At 43.9% G+C, this 25,388-nt stretch overlaps 1 protein-coding gene across 1 annotated transcript in view; it reads right to left on the bottom strand.

Moving 5' to 3' along the window:
• The window catches only part of Gipc2 (GIPC PDZ domain containing family member 2), a 74,945-nt gene that overhangs the window by 29,639 nt on the left and 19,918 nt on the right, over positions 1-25,388 (bottom strand). Inside the window, exons 2-3 of the mRNA XM_052730992.1 lie at positions 15,864-16,049; positions 7,729-7,909 (exon numbers count right to left, since the gene is read on the bottom strand). Coding sequence (XP_052586952.1) covers positions 7,729-7,909; positions 15,864-16,049 — 367 coding nt within the window. The remainder of the gene's footprint in view (positions 1-7,728; positions 7,910-15,863; positions 16,050-25,388) is intronic.

A 25,388-nucleotide genomic window follows, 5' to 3' on the forward strand; every position in this document is an offset into this window, starting at 1 on the left:
CCTGCCCCTCCTCACTAAGGCCCTGGACACTGTCCACCCGCTTCTCACTAAGGCCCTGGACACTGTCCACCCGCTTCTCACTAAGGCCCTGGACACCGTCCACCCCCTCCTCACTAAGACCCTGGGCAAACAGCTTTAAGTTTAGGATGACCATAGGGAGCAAATGATTTCTTGCTTAGAAAGTACTTACAGAAGAAGATTGGAGAGATGGCTCAGTGAATAAGAGCACTTGCTATCTGAGTGTGAAGACTTCAGTTCAAATCCCCAGCACCTACATAAGAAAGCCAGGCATGGGACTGGAGAGATGGCTCAGCCGTTAAAGGCTAGGCTCATAAGCAAAAACATAAGAAAGCCAGGCATGGTTGCACACACCTCAAACCCCAGGGTTGGGGAGCAGAGTCAGGCAGAACCTAGGAGCTCACTGGCCAGCTAGCCTCACTGAAACTGAGCTTTGAGCTCAGTGAGAGACCCTGTCCCAAGGCAATGAGACAGAGAGAATAGGAGAAGATACCCACTGTCCTCTGGTCTCCACAGGTAAGCCACACTAACATGTATCTCCTTCTCACACATGTATTACACGCCCACACACACTAACATGCATCTCCTTCCCACACATGTATTACACGCCCACACACACTAACATGCATCTCCTTCCCACACATGTATTACACGCCCCCCACACACTAACATGCATCTCCTTCCCACACATGTATTACACCCCACACACACACAGAAAACTCTTACAAATGTGAACGGCAGCGACTACCGTGATATATAGCTGTTTAAGTAGCAGCTTTCGACAAATGTCTGCTCACCGCCAACTCGCCTGTCCCCGTGTCCTGTACATTTCTAAAATTACTCCTTCCAGAAAAGGCTATCCGTCTGCAAAGAGCTGAAGGTCCCTTGTCTGAAATGCTTAGAGTCAGAAGTGCTTTGGTTATCAGCTTTTCAGATCTGGGGACATCCCTGTGTATGATGGGACACCCTGGGACAGGGGTCAAGACTGCACGTGAACCTCATTTGCATCTCATACACCCCGAACTCACAGCCTGAAGGCCACTGTAAACAGCATTTTTGACGTACCTGCCGTGGTCCGTCATGTCAGGTCAGCTATGGAATTTTCCATTTCTAGTCAAGACCAATGTTCAAAAACTTTCAGTTGGGGCATATTTCTGATTTTAGATTTTTTTCAGTAGGGGATGCTTAACCTGTGACAAGAGTTAGCTGCAACTGAAGACTCTATGCATCAAGGATTACTGTACGGTTTTTTAATGTGTTTCGTCTTCACGATAGATTAATGAGGTAAACTCTGTTGATGGCGTCACTTTTTGTATGGGAAACCAAGGCCCCAAAAGACTGAGAAATTTACCTGTTATCACACACCCGGCAGAGCAACATACTTCAGTATTGCATTTCATCTCTTGTAATTCACTTCATATTCTCCCGAGTGAGGTATGTGTGGTGGCCCACACCTGTAACACCAGCACTTAAGATGCAGGAGCCCGATAATTGCCTCTGCAAGGTGGAAGCCAGCCTGGCCTCCAGAGTGAGACCCTAAGAAGGAAGAAAGGGGGGAGGAGAAGCAGGGGAGAAGTTTTGTTTTTGTTGTTGCTGTTGTTGTTGTTGTTTTGGGGGGGGTTGCTTTGTTTTGTTTTGTTCTGTTTTTAATGTTTGAAATGTTTAAGAAGTCGTGTAACACTGAAGAACCACAGCTTCCCTCCAAAGGTGCTACAAAGCAGCATTTGAAAAGAGCCCTTAGCAAGCTGACTCAGGACAATGACGTGCCCAGCTGTGTGTGACTCAAAGGACTAACCACACTCCTCGCATACTTAGCATCCTATTCTGATGGGTACACATCACAGAAAGGAAGCCTCTAAAAGCAGACATAGCAGACCTGCTACAAAATCTAAATACCCCCCAAAATCTAACCCGCAAATATCTTAAGAGGAAACCATTTCCTTTCAACTCCCCTTCTGACTTGGTAAACACGGGTCTCCTTCTGGGAGCCTCCTTGTAGAAAAGGTAAAAGTCACATATTGGGCAGATTCTCCAGGAAAAATGAGTTGAGACTCATTTAAACAAAACGGAGTCGAAGCTACACGGACATTTTCCCTACAGTTCAAAGGTCTCCTTGGGAAAGAACTGGTCGGTCTGGTCTGGTTTCAAGAGTCTTCTCAACGGTAAAGTGGATTTCCACAGCCTGGGACAGTCTGGGTTTGCAATGAACAGGGTTGAGTTCATTGTGAAAGTTATGTCCCTTAGCACTGGCACAAGGAGAAAGGAAAAGAGCCAAGCCCTAAAAAATACCTCTAGAGACATTCCAGCCAACACTTGATAAGGGCTGGAAGGCTGCCATGATAAGGGCTGGAGGGAGAAAAACTGGATCAGACAGCACCTCGGCAGGAGAAACCATGTCAGGTACGGGGAAAGCTGCACCTCACATTTCCAACAAGGAAACCCTCTAACCCAGACCTGTAAGTGCTGTGGTTTTGCGTGACTCACTGTGAGAAACAGATACGTGATAGTGTTTAATGAATACTATAAATATATACAAACATACATAACTGAAACAGACATGTGTTTGTAACAAATGAAACATTCCCTGGGGCTGGGGATGTACCTCAGTTGGAAGAGTGTTTGTCTTGTATTCATGAGGCACTGGGTTCAGTGCGGAAACAGTGTGTTAGTACTCAGTTGTGACTCTGGCCTTGGGAGGTAGAGGAGGATTAGAAGTTCAAGGTCATTGTGGTGGTTTGAATGAGAATGGCCCGTAGGATCATAGATTTGGATGCTTAGTCATCAGTGAGTGACACTACTTAGAAGGCAAATTTAGATTAGGAAGAGTGTCCTTATAGGTGTGGCCTTGTTAGAGGAAGTGTGTCACTGGGGGTGGGCTTCGAGATTTCAAGAGCACAAGACCAGTGGCTCTCTCTCTCCCTGCTGCCCATGGGTCCCTGATGTGGAACTCTCCGCCCCTTCTCCAGCACCATGTCTGCACTTGAGCTGCCATGCTCCACACTGTGATGATAATGGACTGAACCTTTGAACTGTAAGCAAGCCCCAATTAAATGCTTTCCTTTATAAGAGTTGATATGGTCATAGTGTTTCTTCACATCAATAAAACAGTGACTAGGCCAGTCATTATCAACCACAGAGCAAGTCTGAGGGCATCCTGGGCTACATGAGACCCTATAGCAAACAGAATAAAACAGAACAACCCAGTATACTCCATTCTATGTATAAGGTACTACGATACTTCCAACTCTGTTCTATTTTGTGTTCTATGTACTGTGGCTGGTCCCACTAGTTGCAAAACATTGACTGCATAGCTGACCAACACAAAAGATCCCAAGTGGCCTTTACTCCTCTCTCAGCCCCAAGGCCAACTCGGGAAAACCCAATGGCTCTGCTCCTGGAAAGAATGAGAAGGACACCTACGAGGCAGTCTCCCCCATCTGCCCGTTCCTCACTATGCCAGTTCCTCTTCCCTCTGCTGCTTAAGTGCTGGTGTCTCCCACGAAGCTCTGATTTCTGTCCTTTGTCTTCATGCTGAATCAATAGATTTGTTCTTAGAGCATTACAGCTCATTCATTCATAAAACCCTTCTAGGCTTCAGTTCTCAATGCCCACCAGCCTCACACATTCCCAACTACACTGTCTCATGAATTTCAAACACATTAGATCCCAAATTGTACTTCTCATTCCTCTTCCCTGTCTCTTTCCTAAATCTTCCCCTGCTTTCCTCATCTTAAAGAGTCCCCCAACCAACCCACAAATCTGTGGGTCATTATTTGCCATGTCTCATTTCTTTACCTCTGCATTCAATGGCTTTGCAATCCAACCTTCTTAACATTCAGGAAGAATAATAAACATTCAACAGTCAACTCTCTAAATTAAAGTTCTATCTTGGGTTGGGGAGGTAGATCAGTTGTAGGGTACTTATCTATCATGCTCTGGGATTAATCCCAAGTACTTCAGAATGGAGGGTAACCCACTCTAACAATCTTAAGCAGTCAAGCTGATGCTCTATGGTAGGGCTAGGAAGAGATTCATGTCCACAAATGGTTATGGCACACTCTTATCTGTTCCAAGCCATTTTTCCTCTCCACATCTGCTGGACCAACCTTAATTCAGGACTCTGTCTTCAACCACAGATAACACAACAAGGTCTTTCTGATTTCCTGACTTCAACATCAAATCCCATCTGTTCATCTGATACAGTATCCAAATATCATTCTGAAATCTAGAGCTCACAATGCTGCTGCCTCCTAAACCCCATCCTTGGCCTTCCATGGACCACTCTTTGTCTTCACAAATAGGGCTTTTGATCACTTGGGCCCTCCTGACTCTTAGCTTTCATGCCTTGCAACACCTCCACCCAACACTTCTATTTCCAACACACTGATGTATGCAACATTCCCAAATATACAATGGCATTCCATACTGAGTTTATCTGTTCTGTTCCCTAGGACACCATTCTCCAGTATGTGCATGGAGCAAGCAGCTGCTCACCTCTCAGATGCAGCTCAAAGCTCTTCTCTCAGAAGCTTTTCCTGGTCTGGAAATACAACTGAGAGAGAGAACAATTGCCTAGTGTGAGCAAGGCCCCATATTCAATCTCAGTACCCACCTCCCTCCCAGAGCTTTTCCTAGATACCTTACTCCCAATTTTTATACTTCTAGTGCATTTAGCACTTCAACATCCATTGCTTAATTGATTTATTTTCATATTCATCTCATCTCACTAGATAGGAGCTTACAGATCTGAATCTTAGCATATGAGAGCACATGGTACAGAGATGGTACACAGTAGGATATCAATAAATGGTCAATATCATTATCTAGTACCCTAAGACCAGCACACACAAATGTCTCAGTAAGTACCTGTTGAAAGAAATGTACCAGTATGCCCTTGCCATCTATCAAGACCAGATAAATGCTAAAATATTAGTACATTCTAGATTGTTAGAGAATCCAAGATCTTCATCTACAGTCCAAGAACAGGAAATGGGATTTTTTTTTCCTTCAGCCCTATGGTGGTTTAAATAAGAATGACCCCCACAGGTTCATACATTTAAATGCTTAGGGAGTGGCACTATTTGAAAGGGTTAGGTGTGGCCTTGTTGGAGGAAGTGTGTCACTGGAGGTGTGCTCTGAGGTTTCAAAAGCCCAAGCCAGGCCCAGTGACTCTCTCTTCCTGCTGCCTGTGGATCTGGATGTAGAACTCTTAGCTACTCAGACCGAGTGTTGCCGTGCTCCCCGCCATGATAATGAACTAAACCTCTGAAACTACAAACAAGCCCCAACTAAATGCTTTCTTTTTTAAGAATTGCCATGGTCATGGTGTCTCACATCAATAGAACTTTGACAAACAAACAAACAAATAATAAATAATAGGGGGAGAAAGGAAAGAAATTGAGGTCCTGGCCCTAAATCAATGATAGTTCTAGAAAACACAGGAAGAAAGGAAGGAAATACACAGACGATAAGATGGAGACCAAGAGAACTGGGAGAAGCCTGACCCCATAAGTACCTGCCTCCCTGATACAGACTCCCTGGGGAAAAGCCAGAGAATGAACAAATAACTTTACCTTTATTCCAGAGACAAAAGGGGAGCCCCAAAACGCAAGGTCAGAAGATGGCAGAGTGGCAAGGCTGCCTTCTGAGAGAGACCCCCAGGCTCAGTCCACTAAGGGAGAAAACCGCTACAGACCATCAGCTCATAAAGTAAAAGCCAGCCACTGCTCCAAAATCAACCTGCAGATAGCCCAACCCCCACACTAACAGAATGTGGTCTCTAACACAATACCTTCCTAGCCAGGGGCTTCTTCAGGATGTCAGTGGGCACCATGAGGCAACAGAGAGATGTTTCAGTAGTAGCCAGGCACAGAAGTAAAGTGTATTTATTACACATGTCTCTGAAAGTCCAACCCTAGAACAGTCATGACTAAGCACAGTGGCCCCAGTAACCAGCAATTCGCACCCAAATTAAGAGGTAAGAGCAATGTCCATATAGACATAGGGACCCCAAGGGTGTCAGTGCATGCAACAGCCAGGTGGGATGGCATGTGCTTGTAATTCCAGCACTTGGGAGGGAGGAGAAAGGTCAGGAGTTCAAGGTCATCCTCCAATATACAGTGAACTTCAAGCAAACACAACAACAAAAGTGTGTACAACGTGGAAAAAAAACAGAAAGAAACTCAAAGACAGATTATGCTTTTGAGAGAAACGTAGGAAGAAATTCTATTTCTTGGGTTGTACAGAGGACAGTCTGAATCGTGTAAGCCCATGCATCTGAGGCCCCTCCTCCCATCAGCGTAAGGATCAAACATCAGAAGAGCCATGTGGAAGGGGCTGCTGCACAGAGGCCTGCGCACCTCTGCCTCCGTCGAGGAGAAAAAGGGTGTGGACGCTGCTGCAGCAGGCAGGAGTCTGGCAGCGCCACTGCTGGCTCCTGCCGTGGTCCCTGAGAAGCCATGAGGCCGCGAGCATCCTCCTCTCGGCCTGCCAGCGGAACTGTCTCCTTCATTGAACACAACCCCCACTGCATGTCTGCCATCTTACAAAGGGTCCCATGGGAACAGAGAACTTCCTAATTCCACACATAGAGGCGATCTGCCACTCACTGGAAGGCAGAAGGCCATGTGGAATTTTTTCCACTGTTTTCATTAGCTGCCTTGAGAAAACAACATTAGAGACAAGTTAGAAGAAATATTTGTGTTATGTGGGCATCAGCAAGAACACAGGGTGTGTGGGGTGGGGTCAAGGATGAGTCAGGGCAGGCCCAGATGATTCTGCTGAAGATATTTTAGCACTGAGGTGCATGAGGCTTCCATCTGACTTATTAAAATAGTGCCGGGTAGTGAGAGAAGCTGGTACGTTCTCACACCCATGAGGTGGCCCTGGAGGTTTGAGCAACCGTTGAGACACAGCTGCTGTGGCTAAAACCAGGCAAGTACAGATGTGCCCGGAAAGGGGGAGTCACATCATGACATCCCAAGCTCTAAATGTCATGGGAGAAAGTGTTTAAGAAGTCTGTGAAACAGAGTGGATGACTGAGTTAGATACCACTTCTGTGCCTAGCGAACCCTCGGCTGCTTGGGTCCCTGGAAAACAGTTGTGGTTTGAAGAGCTCCATCAGAAATCTGCCTGCTCAGCAAAGTGAATCAATACAGCAGAGATTGGCTCGGCCTCATAGCCACCTCCCATGCCCAGACATCTGACTCTGCAGAACCAGAAGTTGGTTTAGAAAAGGTCTTTCTAGCCGGGCGTGGTGGCACACGCCTTTAATCCCAGCACCCAGGAGGCAGAAGCAAGTGGATCTCTGTGAGTCTGAGGCCAGCCTGGTCTACAGAGCAAGAGTTCCAGGACAGCCGGGCTGTTACACAGAAAAACCCAAAACAAAACAAAAAGCAAAAACAAAAGAAAAGATTCTTTTACTGGGAATTTTTCTTCCCCTTCCATAGCTGCTTTCCTTCAAAGCAATGCTGTCTATAATTTCCCGTATTCTTCACTAGCACAGCACATAGGAAGGGCGGTGAAAGCGCATGGCCCCACATGGCAGCATCCTCACTCTCGAATAATGAGAAAAAACCAGTTTCTCTTTGTCTGTCTGTCTGTCTCTCTCTGTCTCTGTCTCTGTCTCTCTCTCTCTCTCACACACACACATACATACACACACACACACACACACACACACACACACACACACACACACACTCAACTTACCAAATGCCTTCTTGGGTTCTATTAACTGCAAAGTAAAGAGTTCCTCTTTTTTCAATTCCTTTAGCTTCTTAGCGACTTCAAAGTGACGCCATCCAACAATATTTTCTCCGTTTATGGATTCAATATGATCCCCCACACAGATTGTCTTAACTGAGTCGATGGTACTGCCATCTTTAATTCTCTGAAAGAAAGAAAATCAATGACGCTATCCAGTGGAACTGTGTGGCATTACTTCTCGGGCTCCTGAGATACATCATGCTGACATATTTACAATATAGTTTAAAGCTCACTTAAAGACGGAAAACCAAACAAGAAAGAACAAGCATCCTTTCCCCACCCTGCTTCATCTTCCTTCCATTCAGAATTCAGCTAGTTCACAGCCGCCATCTCACACAGCCTTCCAAACTACACAGTGATAAATGACGGTTTAAAGATTTTTTTTTTCATATATATTTGCGGGTGCTCTCTCGCTCTCTCGCTCTCTCTCTCATACACACACACACACACACACACACACACGCACGCACGCACGCACGCACGCACACGCACACGCACACGCACACGCACACGCACACACCCACAGAGGCCAGAAGAAAGCATCGGCTCTCCTGTAGATGAAGCTACAGGAGGCTGTGGTACTGGCAACCAAACACACCCTCTGGAAGAGCAGCAAGTGCTCGTGGCACTGAGACACTTCTTCTGCTCTTCAACAAGAGACCCAGAGAGCTTAAGCTCTGTCTAGTGGCTTTGTGTTTAAATCTGTTGCAAATGCAAAGACGCTCTGATAGTCAAGGAGACCAGTGTCCCCTGAGCGGCAAGCATGGTTAACATTTCAGGAGTCAGAGTCTGCGCTTTGACATCCATCAGTGAGGGCGAGGTCATACTATTGATTTGCATACTGTTCATTTGCATACTATCGATTTGCACTGATGCATTTTAAAGGAGACAAGCTTAGGACCCATGGAGAAACTTCAAGCTCTTTGATGGGGTAGTTTTCATTTTTACATTTTTATGACATGTATGTGTGTGTGTGTGTGTGTACGTGAGCAGGCATGTAGAAGTCAGAGGACAGTTTCCAGGAGCCAGTGTCCCAAGGACACCCACCTCAGCTTGTCAGGCTGGCAGCAAACACCTTTCCTTACCTGCTGAGTCATCTCACCGGTCCTAATTTTTGTTTTGATTTTGGTTTTTAAAGACACATCTCTCACCCGGGCGGTGGTGGCGCACGCCTTTAATCCCAGCACTCGGGAGGCAGAGGCAGGCGGATCCCTGTGAGTTCGAGGCCAGCCTGGTCTACAGAGTGAGATCCAGGAGAGGCGCAAAGCTACACAGAGAAACCCTGTCTCGAAACCCCCCCCCCCCCCAAAAAAAAAAAGACACATCTCTCTAGGCAGCCAGGCTGGCCTCAAACTTGTAATCCTCCTGACTCTAGTTCCTAAATAACGGGATTTCAAGCCTGTTCCACCACACCCAGTTTATTAAATTTTACTTCTCTACAATGCACCTGGCATGCAGAGTTTCACCATAAGGGTAAAATCCATTCGATGGCACCAAGAATTCTGAAGGGACCTTAGGGAAAGGGACCTTAGGGAAAGGGACCCCAGAAAACTCTGCCAGCTAAGAGACCCCAAAACACATGCAAGATCTCCCCAGTGATGAGGAGGGAACAGAACAAAATCCTTCATGGGAAGGACAGGTCAGGCAGGTCAGGGGCTTGACTGCTTTGTTATAAAAGTGTATGTACCCTACCCCTGCCTGGGAGATGTGCAACACCACATCTGCCTGATCAACATGTGCAAGAGCTGAGCAAAACCAGAGGTAGCCAACATCTCCATAACGCTGTTATCAGGAAAATATTGAAAGAGATGGAGCTCAGCAAGATAAGCATTTTTAATTGTATTATTGCACACCATAAGGAACAATAGATTTCATTTTACTTCCAGATTTTAAAAACAGTGTTATGTTTTTTTATTCTAGTAATTATTAACACACTGTATACAAATGGCATGCTAATATTCATTTAAATATCCCTCATTTATTATCACACAAGGTAGTAAAGCCGGAAGTCTCCAATCTAACTGACATTGTTTTACTAGAATACATCTGTAAAGGGTAGCTATTCCAGCTTTGACCTTGAAGCACTGCCCCTAGTGAGGCAGCAGTAACTGCCACGCCTGCCTATGACCTGCCCCTGGGGCGTGCCAAGAGGAAACCCCCTAGGATGCGTACGTGCTTGCTCTCTTGACTCCTCGTGATCCTGGATGCTGGACTGCAGACTAAGTCAAGAGTTCTCCAGAGAACCACGCTGGACTGCACCTCATCTCTCCCAGATCCTGTAACTGACCAACCCTTAGTGGGTGTAAGTTACCCCTGAAATAAACCTCTTTTAATTACCAGCAAAACTACATGGAATTGCCTCGTTAATTGCCGCTATATTCATCATCTCTTATACAACTAACAGAAACAAACATGGTAACTACAACATACTGCTTAAAAAGCAATTCTGCCGGGCAGTGATGGCACGCACCTTTAATCCCAGCACTCAGGAGACAGAGGTAGGCAGATCTCAGACCAGGTCAGCCTGGTCTACAGAGCACATTCTAGGACAGCCAGGGCTACACAGAGAAACCCTGTCTCAAAACTACCACCATCCTCACCCAAAAAAAACTACAGTTTCTAAATTGTTGCAGAAAACAAGACTAAACAAAAGATTTTCCTTCTAAAGGAAAAAAAAAACCTATTAGACACACTGCTAAATAACCATTCTTAAGCCACCATGGGATTTGAAAATCTGCATTAAACTTTGAAATTTTTTTATTCTAATTGATGTCTTGATACACCTGGAGCCTGTTTTCCCCCTTTGGTCAATTATATCAAACAAATTTCAATAATCTCATATACATATCTTCAGTTTTTTCAACACTTGTAATGTTATTTAAAATAATGAAATAGATAAGCTTAATCAGATAAAAGACTTAGAGGAGATGGATGACTCTTACCTGTGAATTAAGGGTCAGGGTCATGAGGAGACACTGTCACCCAGTCTGTAAGAAGCTAGAAAGGTCACCAGAAAGCATCCAGAGTACAGGAGGAAAGGCAGGTTGCAGAAGTCGGACAGCAGCAGGCAGAGACCCAGGCAGCAGCTGGAGACAAAGCTTCGTGAGGACAGACGTGGATGAGGGATCAGGAAGAGAAAATGAAGGAGACACACCCGATGCGGAAGCACAGCAGTGACCTGGCTGTTCTACGTGCGATCTGAGCCGACACCTAAGCCAACAGAAAAAGGAGGTGGTGGGTGTCTTAGGGTTGTTACTGTGATAAAACACCAATGATCAGGCCGGGAATGGTGGTGCATGTCTTTAATTTCAGTATTTTGGAGGCAGAGGCAGTAGGATCTCTGTGAGTTTGAGGCCGCCTGGTCTACATAAAGAATTCCAGGGCTATGTAGAGGGACCCTGTCTCTTACAAACAAAACAAACAAAAAAAAAAAAAAGAGAAAATAAGGGTTTATCCAGCTTACATTCCCTGGGTCACAGTCCATTGAGAAGCCAAGGCAGGAACTTAAGGCAAGAGCCAGGAGTCAAGAACTGATACAGAGACCATGGAGGGGTGCTATTTATGGATTGTTCTTCACGGCTTGCTCAGCCAGGTTTTTCATGCAGTCCGGGGCCACCTGCTCAGGGTGGCAGTGCACACAGTGAGCCAGGCTCTCCTTCATCAATCATGAATGAAGAACATGCCCCAAAGATCTGCCTAAAGACAATCTGATGGAGATGGATTTTCTCAGTTTCTCAGCTGAGGTTCTTCTTCTCAGATAATTCAAGCTGGGCAAGAAAGCTCAATCAGTAAAATGTTAGTTGTGCAAGCATGGGACACACGTGTGTCTAACCCAGTCCTGGAGAGGGTGAGGCAAGAGGATGCCTGGGGCTTCCTGGCTAGCTAGTCTAGTCGATTGATGAGCCCAGATCCCAGGATGTGATCCTATCTTAGAAAGGAAGGTAGCTAGCTCCTGAGGGACACCCAATATTGACCTCTGGCCTCCACATATACATGTGAACAATTTTTTTTAATTTAAATTATTCAGCAAGAACCTCCAGCTCACTCCTGCTTGATCCAAAAAGCACCATCTCTCTCTCCAAATGCAGCTCTCTCAGAGAATCTCCAACAAAGAAGAGGCGCCAAAAAGCCCAGTTCTGCATTCTTGGCAGCTGCTGCAGCTCCTCCCCTGGAGTTGCCAGCAGCCCAAGTCCCTGCCTAAGCATTCCAGCTTTTGACCAAATTTGGGCACAAGCCAAGCTTATGGGAGACACATCATCACCCCTCACCTACAGGCTATATAAGCTCCCTGTAGTTCAGCATGTGACTTCTCCTGCCTCGACCTCTGGGACTGGAGAACTCACCGGGAGTTGCTTTGCCCAAATAAACCTATTCTTTTACTTTTTCAATTCAGCTAGATCTGGCTTACTGTGTAGGCAGAGAAACCTATTATTGCAATACCGAAAACCTATTATAAATGAGGTGTCAACGGATATAAACTTCTGAAATATAATGTGTTTTAACCATCAAACAATAACTTAACAGAGATTAATAATATTTGTCAGCATATTATCTGGTCCTAAGGATCAAGAGGCATGAAAGAAAAACATTATTTGCTCATGTTTCTTGAGTCATTTATATTATCAATATTTGCTTAAGAATCTAAAGAACTTTTTCTCTCATCTGGTTTTGGAGATTAATGCTGCAAAAGGCAAAGAAGACATATTTAATCTGGATCTAGGCTGGTGGCAAGCAAGCAATCCTCCTGACTGTCAACATGTCTCCACACTCTCATCCATTATTTATAAAAGAAAATACAGTATCACAAATAATGAGACAACAAACCTCACATCCCTTCCAAAGGTGGTCCCCTAAGGAATTGTCAGCACTTGGATAATTTCCTGATCCAAGGAGTATAACCAGTCTCTCAACATAAGGACACATCAGAACATAACAGATTAGGGACTGAAGAGATGGCTCAGGTTAGGAGCCCTGAGAACTCAGGTTCAGTTCCCAGCACCTACATGGCACTTACAACCATCCATAACCACTGATAACTCCAGTTCCAGGCGATCTGACACCCGCTCTGGCCTCTGCAGGCACCAGGCAACCATGTAAGTGGTGCACGGAGGTACATGCAAGCGAAATACCCACACATATAAAAAAAAAAAAGTTTTTTTAATCAAGGAAAAAGAGAGATTAAAGAGAACCCTACAAAAAGCTAAGGAATTATTCCAGGGACACAGGAGAACTAACAGAAAGCAGGATGTTTCACTGGGACTACAGGAGGGAGGAGGTGTGGGGAAGGTAACCAAAACCAAAGCAGACTAGAGGTAAGTTTTTCTTGTTTGTTTGTTTTTGTTTTGTGGTGAGACAAGAGCTCAAAACAAGGCTGGTTTCAAGCTCTCTACAGAGCCAAAGGTGACCTTGAACTTCTGATCACTCTGCCTTTACCTACTTTGGGATTATAGGCGTGCACCTCTATGCCCAGTTTTATGCTCTGCTGGGGACAGAACCCAAGGCCTTGAGTATGTAAGACATACTCTACCCATTGAACTACATCCCCAGCCCTGTCAAATCAATGTTCAATTCTTCTCAATTTCATGATTGTACTATGGCTAGATGTAGCATAAAGAATACTTTTGATCTTAGTAATTACACTCTGTAGTTGGGAGTAAAAAAGGATGAATATAGAGATACAGATATAAATATATACAAAAACAATATAGCAAATTAGCAAATGATAAAAATGGACATTTATGTAGGTGACATATCAAAGCTATTTTTATAATTATAAAATGGTAATATTTTCAATTTTGAAATTATCCAATTTATAAATTTTTTATCATCTGTATTTTAAAGTACACAGTATGTTGGCTTCCTCCTTTCTTACCGTGCCCTCTGTCCCCAAAGGACTAGTGACTAGTACTCTGAGGCAGGCACATGTTTGACAAGACATTTAAAAAAAATAGAAACAGCAGCTTTGAATGTCAGATGCTAACAGCTAAAGCTTCCACACTCGTCTGCAGACAGCAGGCAGGCTCTGCTGCCAGAGCCTGTGTCCTGAACTTCCCCTGGATGATCCCACATGACTTTCCCAACTCACTGGTTTTCCATTTGGTCACCCACTCAACCTCCAGTGCATTCCTATCTTCTGCAGAGCTAAAAATAACCATCTTATCAAGCGGGCAGTTAGAGTAGCATCTACAGCTAACATAACAGCCCCATAAATGTTTCTTTAACAATGACAGTGCATCAGCAAAGAAACGCATAAACTGTGCTGTGTTGCACAAAGCCTATCGCTAAGTCTTAGCTCAGTGCATAGAAATGCTGGCCCTAGAGTCAGACTTCTTGGGTTCAAATCTTGAACCTGCCTGGTTGTATAATTCTGGCCAAGCTCTTTAACCTTCCTGATCCTATCTGTAAAGTGGGGGTTGGAAACACTGCCCACCACAGATTGTAAAGAAACACTGACAAACACAGGGACGGCAGAGTAAATAATGATGATTCTAGGAACTCCAAGAAGCAAACGGCCGCAGATGCCACTTTTCAGGGTAGGTATCAACTGGAAGGGCAAACAGGGGAGCCTTCAGGGTGGCAGGAATGCAATTCCTATGGATCTTACCCCATTATACCAGTGTGAGTCAGTGAACTGTCATTAAGCTGTAGATTTTTTTTAAATGTTACTAGACTACAACATAAAAGCAAATTAAAAAATGCATAGTGCCAATAAAATAAGATTGTTGTGAAAATGGGAGCTAGATCAGTTGGAAAAAGTGCTGGCCGTGAGACCCTGAGGACCAGAGCTTGGATCTCTAGCTCCCACATAAAGAGCCAGGCATGCATCTGTAATTTCAGCAATGGGGAGGCAGAGACAGCCAGATCCCTAGAGCGCTTGACAGCCAACCTAACCTAACCGGTGAGCTCCCTGAAAGGCCTTGTCTCAAGAACTGAGATAAGTGACTGAGGAAAACTGAGGAACATCAGCCTCTGGCCACCACACACATGAACACATATACTTGCCTCTACACGCATGTGTGCACACCCACACCAACACAAGCACCTCTGTACACATAAAATTAAATGAAAATAAATCGAAACAGGATGGCTGTGAAGGTTAAACAAAAAACATGTGAAGTGATAAGCATTTGATAAGCATGTCAGTGGCTGCTATAAAGGCAGCCACCCCACCCCACCCCACCCACCTTGAGGAGGTAGGATCACCTGAGCCCAGTTCAGGGACAGCCTGGGCTACATGGCAAGACACTGTCTTAAGATAACATTCAAGAACTGTGTCTGAACTGGACATATAGAGAGATTCCCTTGGTCTCAGCAATGTGACACATAACTATATAACATCTAATTTATATAGATGTTGTAACTGATCTAGAGATGGTTTAAGCTGTACAGGAGGGTGTACATAGGTTCTATACAAACCTGTGCTATACAAACAAATGCTATGCTATTTGTATTACACACTTGAGCAGGCACAGATTTTAGTATGCACAGGGGTTCCTGAGCCAACCCATACACACACACACACACACACACACACACACACACACACACACACATGCACTCATGGGGGGGCAGCTGTACTCATTACAGCAGAATTTCTTACTTCTTAGCTATTCTCCTTTTCATACTATTTTAAATCTCTTATCTTTACAACTCTGTATTACTCTTTTTGTATTCATACAAAAGAATTACATTGTTCAGATAATTCTGAAGAACATTTTTTAAAGAAATCAGTGCAGTTAGAAGTAACATTAAATCACAGGAAATCATCCAGGATGTCCTCAGAGATACACAAGCAGGGTGACTTCCCGGAGTAAAGGGAAGGCACCAGGGCCAGGCCTTCCCGCTCAAGAAGTTCTAAATTGTAGACACTGTTTAAAGCAAAGGGAAGAATTTCAAAAAGAATATAAAAAAAAATGCTATCTTCAAACATTTTTTAAATGACAGTGAAATACCTATTTGTGAATCCAGCTGAGCTACTTAGCTCTCCCTGAAGATGATTTCTAATTCTCTTTGACCTGGCAGTTTTCTTAATTGGGCCACCCTGTGATTCCTGTCTTTTTTTTTTTTTTTAAACTTACCTTGATAAAAGCATAGCCAACGCCATTATCTGTGATGGTAAGTCCTAGGGAATCCTCTGACTTATAGACGTTCACTTCCTTCTTTATCCCTTTCACATGGGCAAATATGAAATCTTCAAGACCCAACTGCCCGCCGAGGAGCTTTGCCATGTCAATTCTGGGCGTGTTTAAAGTACAAAATAAGATCTGCAAGAGAAAGGAAACTTTTAGATCAGTCTGGTCGTTAATGAACGTACTTAATAATAGTCTTCCATTTATGATGCAAAAGTCCCTGTCATAACATGTATTAGTAAGTTGGTGGGTGGGTAGAATGAGGCAACATTCTCATGTTAACATTAGACAATGTATATTGGTTATTTCTGAAGACCAGTCCCTAAGCTAAGTCACTTACGTCCTCTCTCTCCTTTAACCCTCACAATGACTGTACAAAGGACATTGTTATCCTCCTGTCACAAACAGGAAATGGAGACTTAGCAAGATAAAGTAATTTGCTTTAAGGTCACAAAGTGTCAAAGCCAAGGATCTGAATTCAATAAGGTGACCCATTGCTCACACCTTCAAAACATAAGATTCTAATCCCAGAGGTCTTCATGATGCATATGCATGATAGTGACGCACACACCGCGACGAAAATGAATATAAAAACCAGTAAATAGATTTTTTTATTTAAAAAAATTTTCTTTCCTTCTACATACCGACTCCTGTTCTGCCTCCCTCCCCTTCTCCCGCTCCCCCCACCCACCTACCCCTATCCCACCCAACAGATCTTTTTAAATGAGAGAAATTTTATTCTTTTGCATCATAGTGCTATCATACAAAATAGTATTTTAAGTGAAGGTGTTGTATCTCTTGCCTGCATGAATCAGGCTGTGGGTTTGTGAAAAAAAATTTTTTTTTCTATCAAAGATGGTCAGCCCACATAGGGCCCACCTTGTAAAACTAGTTGTCCTGGAACTCACTCTGTAGACCACACTGGCCTGGACTCAGAGTTCCGCCTGCCTCTGCCTCCCAAGTGCTGGAATTGAAGGCATGGGCCACCAAGCCTAGCCCTCTACAGGCAAGTAGAGGCTTTTTAACAAAAAGAAATAGCCTTGTTGAGTTACTTTCACTTTGCTTCTGTGCTCCTTTGTAAAACACCAAGGTCACTATTTGTTTCTAATGGGCTCAATGTCCAGCACAGGAGAGAGTGTACAATTTAAATAGTGGATGAAATGTTTTAGGAATAAATTATATGTCAATAACTAACAAATACAACCATTTAAATTTTAAAATTAAAATTTTAAAAAAGAAATGGAGGGACCAGGCATGATGGCACATGTTTTTAATCCCAACATTTGGGAGGCAGAGGCAGGGGACCTCTGTGAGTTCCAGACCAACCTGGGCTGCACAGTGAGACCCTGAGTCTTGGACGGCATTGCTAAAGTTTGGGAAACATCCAGAGTTCTTACAAAATTGGGTAAGGTATTATGCATAAAAAGAACTTCCCAAACCAGCACGTTCTAAGGGTCCTGCACCACTAAGACAGCATGTTCTGAATAACATCTACAACTACATGTGAGAGCTTCTTAAAAGGCATGATCAGAGCAGAAGAATTGGGCTTTGCTCATTTTTAAAGAAGAGAACCAGGATAAATTTCATTTCCCCCAGAAAACGTAGGTGGTGGCTATTCCCGGTTGCCAACTAAAGCCCAAGTTGCCAGGCACACCTGTGAAGGATTTCTAGTTAACTGGATCAACTGAGGTAGGAAAACCCACCTTAAATCCATACCACTTGAGGTCCAAATCTGGGCCACACCTTCTCATAGCAGCCTACATAAAGCACAAAGAGGAAGAAAGCTTTTGCTCTTTGTCTGCTTGCTCTTGTTCTCATACCACCAGAAGTAGAGCCTACGAAGTACACACACACACACACACACACACACACACACACACACACACACACACGTTGAAATATACATTACTCTATCAGTTCTGTTCCTCTAGACAACCCTGACTAGAACAGTATTCTTACTGTGTATTTTTAAACTTTAATTGCTACTTTCCCAGTATTTTAAACTTCTATCATGTACTCGTTACTACTGATCATTGAAACTCACCTGGCTAGGACAGAGAAAGCCTGAGCATAGAACCTGCAATATAAATTAATGCTACATTTCTTTTGGTGATACCATTACACACTCTCTAGATACTTTGTGGGTAGCACAGAATAAATATCTGTCACTAGTGCTTCAGAAGGTATTCTAGCCCATAGTCAGATGAACACATCTCCAAAAACACATCCAAATTATTTTTAAAACTCCAGGAAGTTCATTTCTAGCTCTTTTTTGTTTGATATTTTCCTTAAACAGGAACTACCCTGGCCAAAGATTCTACATGTTCCAACAAGATGGGGGGGGGGAGCTATAGTTTGTATACGTAGAAGTGCGTTATTTATGGGTGTGTGTTTTTGAAAATAGAGTCTTCTCTCATACAACACATCCTGACCACAGCGTCCACTTCCTCCACTCCTCCCCTCCCCCACCTTCCCCCTTCCCCTTCCTTTTTCCTTCAGAAAAGAGAAGGCTTCCAAGAGACAACCAAACACGATAAAACAAGATACAATGAGATAAGTCAAAAGTCCTCACATCGAGGCTGGACAAGGCGACCCAACAGGAGGAAGAGCCCCAAGAGCAGACCAGAGACTCTTGTGGGTGATGTTTTAAGGGTGAGCAAGTGAAACTGTTGTCTCCTGCGGCTACCGACAGTAGCAATGCTAAAAGAATTCATGGAACGGTCTTCTGTGTCTCAGTCTTCCCACTAACCTTACCTTCTTTCTACCCTTATCTCAAGTAAGAATTGTAGAAATGCCAGTCATTGTCACTGTAGAAAATAAAAAAGGGAAACGCAAAAGCCTAGTAACCCTCCCTACTCTTACTCAGGGATTTTCACTCCACTACTACATGTAAGAAAACATCGGTGTTTGTTCCTTTTGTTAATGACTAGGTTTGACCCGAACTATTCTCTTTTTTCAGATTTATTTCATTTTTAATTATGCATATGTGGATGTGTCTATGTGGGGGTGTATACATCTGAGTGCAGGTGTCCAAAGAAACTAGAGGTGTTTGGTCCCTCTGGAGTTAGGTCTACAGGTGGTTGTGAGCCGCCTGATGTGGGTGCTGGGATCTGAACTCTGGTTCTCTGAAAGAGCAGCAAATGCTCTTAACCACTCAACCGTCCTCCAGCTCTGGGCATTTGTATTGTCTGAGTTTCAAAGGCTGGTCTACATATTCAATTCTAGGCCAGCCCAGACAGTCTAATGACCCAACAAAACAACAACCTTCCAAAAAGTTCAGTGTTTTCTGCTATATAATGCCCCAGGCCTTAGTCATTGTTCTACTGCTATGAAGAGACAATATGACCAAGGCAACTCTTATGAAAGAAAGCATTTAATTGGGGCTTGCTTACAGTTCCAGAGAGTCCATTATCATCAAGGCTGGGACCATGGCACCATGCAGGTGTGCTGTTGGAAAAGTAGCTTAGAGCTACATCTTGATCCAAAAGCAGAGAGAGAGACTGGGCTTGTCATGGGCTTTTGAAACCTCAAAGCCCACTCCCGGTAACAGACTTCCTCCAACAAGGCCACGCCTCCTAATCCTTCTAATCCTTTCAAACAGTTCTACTCCATTGTGACCAAGCATTCAAATATCTGAGCCTATGGGGGTCATTCTTATTCAAACAAACACACCCTCAAAGGGTAAACATGTAATATCAAAAAACTTACATAACTCAAAATTATTTTCTATGCTGATACTGGGGAAAGGTATATATTGTCCTAACATGGGCTCCCATTTCCACTAAAGCACAGTGGGTACAAGCATCTACTTCTACTGAGAACAACATGCTGAGGAAATGAAAGTCTGAAAGGAGAAAAGAAATTCAGCATTAAGTACAGGAGACACTGATCAATTATGGGTACCAGCTACTTCTACATTTGATGTTACAATAGCTCCCAGTGATGGTGTCTTTCAGATTAAGCAACACTAATCTGAAAGTCCAAATTCAGAACATTCCACAATCCAAAACTTTTTGTACCTCAACATTATGTGGAATATTCTATACCACAAAATTGTGTTTTCTGCCCAAAATTACTTTTAAAAGTATTATACACCATTATGTTCAGTCTATGTGTATGAGATTTAAACAAATTGTAAGTGAATTTTGTGTTAAATATGCAAATATCTCAAAATCCAAAATGAAACTGGAATCTAAAATACATCTAATTCTAAGCCTTTTAGATAAGGGGCATGCAACAGAGAGGTGTGTTTGTTGGTTAGTTGGTTTTAGTTCAGGGTCCCAAGCATGATGAGAACAGGCCTCAGGGGCGGTTAGGTGGCTCTCAGGGGGTAGAGGTGCTTGCCAAGCAAGCCTGACATCGTGAGTTCAGTCTCCAGGACCCACATAAAAAGCCACATGCAGCTGCTTGCCTCTGTAATGTCAGTTCTCCCTCATAGAGATGAGGCCAGCGGAACCAGACAGTTCAGCACTTGGGCAGAAACAAGAAAGGTCCTGCCTTCAAGCAAGATGAAAGAAGAAAACCAACTGCTGGAAGATGTCCGACTTCTACCCAGGTGCTGTGTCCTACACATGCTGCCTCCTAAAGTAATCTTTAAGAACACACTACCACTGAACCGTATCTCCAGCCTTGCTGCTTTTCCATTTATTTTTCCCAGCTTAGAAAATAATGGCTTAGAGAGAAAAAAAGGAAGTCTTGTCTGGGACTCCAGCCATGACGAACTGACTCCAATCTCTTTATCCTCCAATGCTTCTCTGAGATCTAACATCTGCATAGGGCCATCTAAGTCCCTTTCACTTCCCAATGCATTAGCACAACTAATCCTTCTGAGTAGGGTGTGAAGGTAAGACTTCTGTGCTCTCAGCAGATAAGGACATCAGCTCAGATCCAAAGGAGTGTTCTTTTGTCTAAGGTCAAAGTCGTAACAAGAATTCAGACTCTAGTGTTTTATATATATTCAGTCTTCAAGGGAAAGCGTCTATAAATCAGAGAGTGTGCATTCTATGCTGTGTGGAACTAGTTTGTGTAATAAATTATTCACTTCCTAAAAGGAATAAGACAACTTCTGGAAGGAATTACTTCTCAATGGCTCTAAAAGTCACACACACTGGGCATTTTAACAAATACCAAAATACCAGTAAAGCATGATTGTTCAATTTGAATTATAATAATTGAGGTTTTGTTTTTAATGTTGCTTCTGGTAACTTTAAACTATTTACATTTATTTCTTCGTATTATAAACATAGCCATACCAAAATCTCATGCCTAGTGTTTTCTCAATAAAACATCCATACTAAATCTCTGGTACCGCTTTAAACAATGCACCACTCTATATAAAAGGCCTTAATACCTGTAGTCACTAGAAACAGTCTCACAGCTTAGAAAAGATATAAAATTGGCAACAAGACAGACATTTGGAAACATGATACTGTAAGCTTTATTTAGACCTTCATGAGGATATTGTAGAAAGCCCTGCCTCGAACAGGGTAGAAGTTTCTATAAATGATCCCCTTCTAAATTAGCCTCCCTGGGTCAGCAGTGGCAAGCCTTAAATAAAAAGTGAATCACTCTTTGTGATCCTTCACCAGCACAACACGAGTACTTTCCCCGGTATTTCTAATGACTAAAATAGTATGACAAAAGAATTCTATCCAAAAAATGAAAGTCAAATCCATACTTTTAAACCACCAAATGACTTCCCAGAATAACCAAGGAACATATTTTTCTGCTTTGAGGTCCAATCAAGGGAACTATGTAACTAAGAAAATCAAAATCGCAAGGCATGTCTTGAGACACGAGAAAAGGTTAAAAGGACATGGGTTTTAATCTTGTCTGTGTGGACACAACCCAGACACTAACCCAACGAGTGAGACAGCGCCCTCTCCCACAATACCCCTGCAGTAAGGAGACAATTGAGAAGGTACTTGCCAGTTTTAAGACATCATAAGTCAAGTGATGCTTCCAAGTCTCCAGTTTCCCTAACCAATTACCTTCCATAAAGTTTCCTCTTCCTCAATACGAAAGATAATGAAAAACACAGCCAGGCAAGGAGACTGGCTCAGTTGTTACATCCTGACCCAGTGGGGTGGCTTATGAACATAGTAAGTGTGTGACAAGGTCTGTGAACTGGACTTTCCAGACACATCAGCGTCTGTAAAGACGCCCATTCGACATTAAGGGAACCTTTAAGTTAAATATCCCACTGTGTTTTGCAAAATGCTCATGAAGAACTGTGTTGAGTTCTTTGGGGAGTCTGACCTATAACACTTAGAATAAACTGTCTAAAGAGCAGGTGACATTTAAAAACCACCTAAATGGGGGCTGGAGAGAAGGCTTAGCAGTTAGACTTGCTGCGCTTACAGAGGACTGGAGTTCAGCTCCCAGTGTCCATATCAGAGAGCTTACAACCACCTCTAATTCCAGCTCCAGGGATGCAATGCCTTCTTCTGGACGGTGTGGGTTCTTGTATATGCATGTGTACACACACACACCCCCACACACACATGCACACACTAAAATAAGACAAGAATTATGGCATGATGAGACACACAGACATCCAAGTGGAGTGATACGGGAAGATGGCCTATTAGCACCGTCTAGAACAGAATTCTGACAAGAAGTTGCACTGGGGGAGGGGCACACTAGAGAACCTGTCAGAAAGAAGGACAGAGGGAACAGGACATGGACATTTATTCCGGACCAAGACGTTCGAAAGATGTTAGGAAAAGGTACTTTTGGGCTCCCTAGATGAGGTAAATGAAGAATTTGGGAAAAGAAGGTGAACACCACCTCAAGAACTTTAATCTTTATTAGGAGATTGGAAAATGTAAGAAATGAATCAATGGATAGAGTGGGGCAGTGGCTGAACACACAAGTGTGGTTTCCCTTATTGTGGACTATGTGTGAGGTTCAGCTAGGCGAGGGTTGCTCCATTTTGACCCTCTTCTTGCTCCAGGGATAGGGATCCACAGAACCAAAGATTGGGAAAAGGTGAAAGGGTGGATGGAAGTCTGTGGATGAGTAGGTCTCAGGCCTAAGTAAAGAGCTCCCTGCTGGGAGTTGTTCATGCTTGCCCCCTACTCCCTGCTCCCACCCCCTCCCCCGCTGCCACCCCATTCCCACCACACAGCTTCTTCCCACCCTGTTTGCCAGCACCACATCTACTCTGCCTGTGAGATCCCTGGTACTGGGACAGGCAGAGCATTTGGAAAAGGACAGAGGACCTAGCAGGGTCAGGAGTCTTCCCGAAAGGCTGGCAGGCTCCTGCAGGGCTCCATGCTCAACTCCCAAGAATGTGTCGCCACACCAGAGCCAGCACAAAGAGTACCAGGCCCCTGGCTCCAGGCTAGGTACTGGCTCTGTGACTGTGCTACCTGCTTCTATTTTTATGCCCACACAGACGCCCTTCCTCCAGCCCTCCTCAGATGCTTGTGATGTGTAACCCTCCTCTGCTTTGAGAAGAGGGGTGGGGAAACCATCCTGCTGCCCCTCCACTGCAAATGTACAACCAACTTCTTCACCTCTTGTCTGCCTTTGCCCTCAGGCAATTTTGTTATCACTAGGTTAACTTCCAGTCCGGGGTTATCCTTTGTGTCAAAGTAATTGTGAATACAGCCTCTTTTGCTCTCTGGATTATTTGGCTGTGGGATATAATTGTATGGTCTCCTGTTCTGTTTCGTTTCCTCTTAAGAAGACCAACAGACATGGCCCTGTGTGTTAGCACATTGAGACTAAGATGTATATAAAAAGAAAATTCTGGTAAGATGGCTCTGTGGGAAAAGTTCTTGCAGTATGAAGCTGATGGCCTGAGTCTGGTCCCTAGAACCCTTATGAAAAAGACAGATTTGATGATGGTATCTAAAATCCCGGCATCCAATAGCAAAATGAGAGACAGAGACAGGAGAATCTCTGTCCCAAAGAGCTTGGGATACCACGCGCAGCAGGAACAATAAGAGAAACCCCTCCTCAACAAAGTGGAAGCACAGAACCATTTCCTGAACATTGTCCTCTGGCATGCACATACCATGACACTCACATGTCTGAAGAGAAACAGACAGACAGACAGACACACACGCGCACACACACACACACACACACACACACACACACACACACATACCACCACCAATAATAATAATAACTTCTAATTAAAAATAAAGGAAAACCCTATGACTCAGGTGCTGGGGAGAGGCTGTACTTGAACATTCTGCCACAGATAGCCAACCCTAGACCCCCAGTCTGGGCTCCTGGGGCTGTGATATGAACATAATTACTAAGATCCTAGGAGATTTAGTGTAGAGAAAGCCAAAACTTAGCTTCAGCTACTGAACATGAATGCATGTTTAGCAGAACAATAAGCTAAGAAACATCCCCTCCTGGCTCTGTATGCTTAGCAATAATACACAGAGAAATACCCTCCCAAAGCCCACCTCCCCACCCGACCTCAAAGCCTGTGCTTTCTGTTGGGCCGTGCTGATGCCCCACCTGTCAAGAACCTTGCAAACCTGCCCAAAGCAGCAGTAACCTGTGACACTTTGAGACATTGCAACCACATGCTCTTCTCTGCAAATTACATTCCTGTAAGGGCTGGAACTATAGTTCAGGGCTTGCCTGGCATGTGCCAGCCCCTGGCTTCCTATTTCTAGCACTTAGAGAAAAACCAAAGCATTCCATACAACTGATTTTAAAAGCCAGCAGAGGTCTCCTCCTGTCCTCCCAGTGGAAAGCATCACCTCCGCTAGCCGGGGCGGGAGTGGCAGGTAACAACCACCAAGGAAATGGGGGAAACCTGTGAGAGCTCTTGGTTGTCACAATGATCATGTGATGCTGGCATTTGCAGGAGATTTGGAAGGACTCAGAGATGCCACATGAACTGCCTGGCTTGGTGAAGAAATGGGTAACATTCCAAATAAGTTTCAAGTGTCCTATTAGATATTCCTGCTGAGGAGGTGAGAAACACATTCATTTAAACCTAGACTCTAATTCTGTGTTATGAGTGAAGTAAGTACTTTTTGTTCTGAATTCCCCTGGACTGCAGTGACCATGCAAATCAAAGACCCATTTGTTTTATGCAAATGTTTACCAAGAATCGTTCATTTGAGAAAATGAAGTCACTAACAGAATCCTACCCATATTATTTACTTTTTAACAAGTGTTTCAGTCAGCTCCTGGTGTTGCTATGTTTATTTCACGTGTAATGGTGTTTTGCCTGCATGTATGCCTGTGCACTGTGTGTGTGTCTGGTACTAAAAGAGGTCAGAAGGCAGCCTTGGGTCCCCTGCAACTAGAGTTACAGGCAGTTGTGAGCTACCACATAGATGCTGAGAATCTGGAAGAGTAGCCAGTGCTCTTAACTTCTAAGCCATTGCTCCAGCCTGCTATGAAAATGTATTTTTCTTCTGGTTTTTCCAATTATCTGTATACTAAAAACATTATTTGTTTCTCTCTAATATTATGATTAATTAATATATCATG

This window comes from Peromyscus californicus, unplaced genomic scaffold (genome assembly GCF_007827085.1).
Source record: "Peromyscus californicus insignis strain IS unplaced genomic scaffold, ASM782708v3 Scaffold_9__1_contigs__length_137607984, whole genome shotgun sequence".
Taxonomy (NCBI): Eukaryota; Metazoa; Chordata; class Mammalia; order Rodentia; family Cricetidae; genus Peromyscus; species Peromyscus californicus.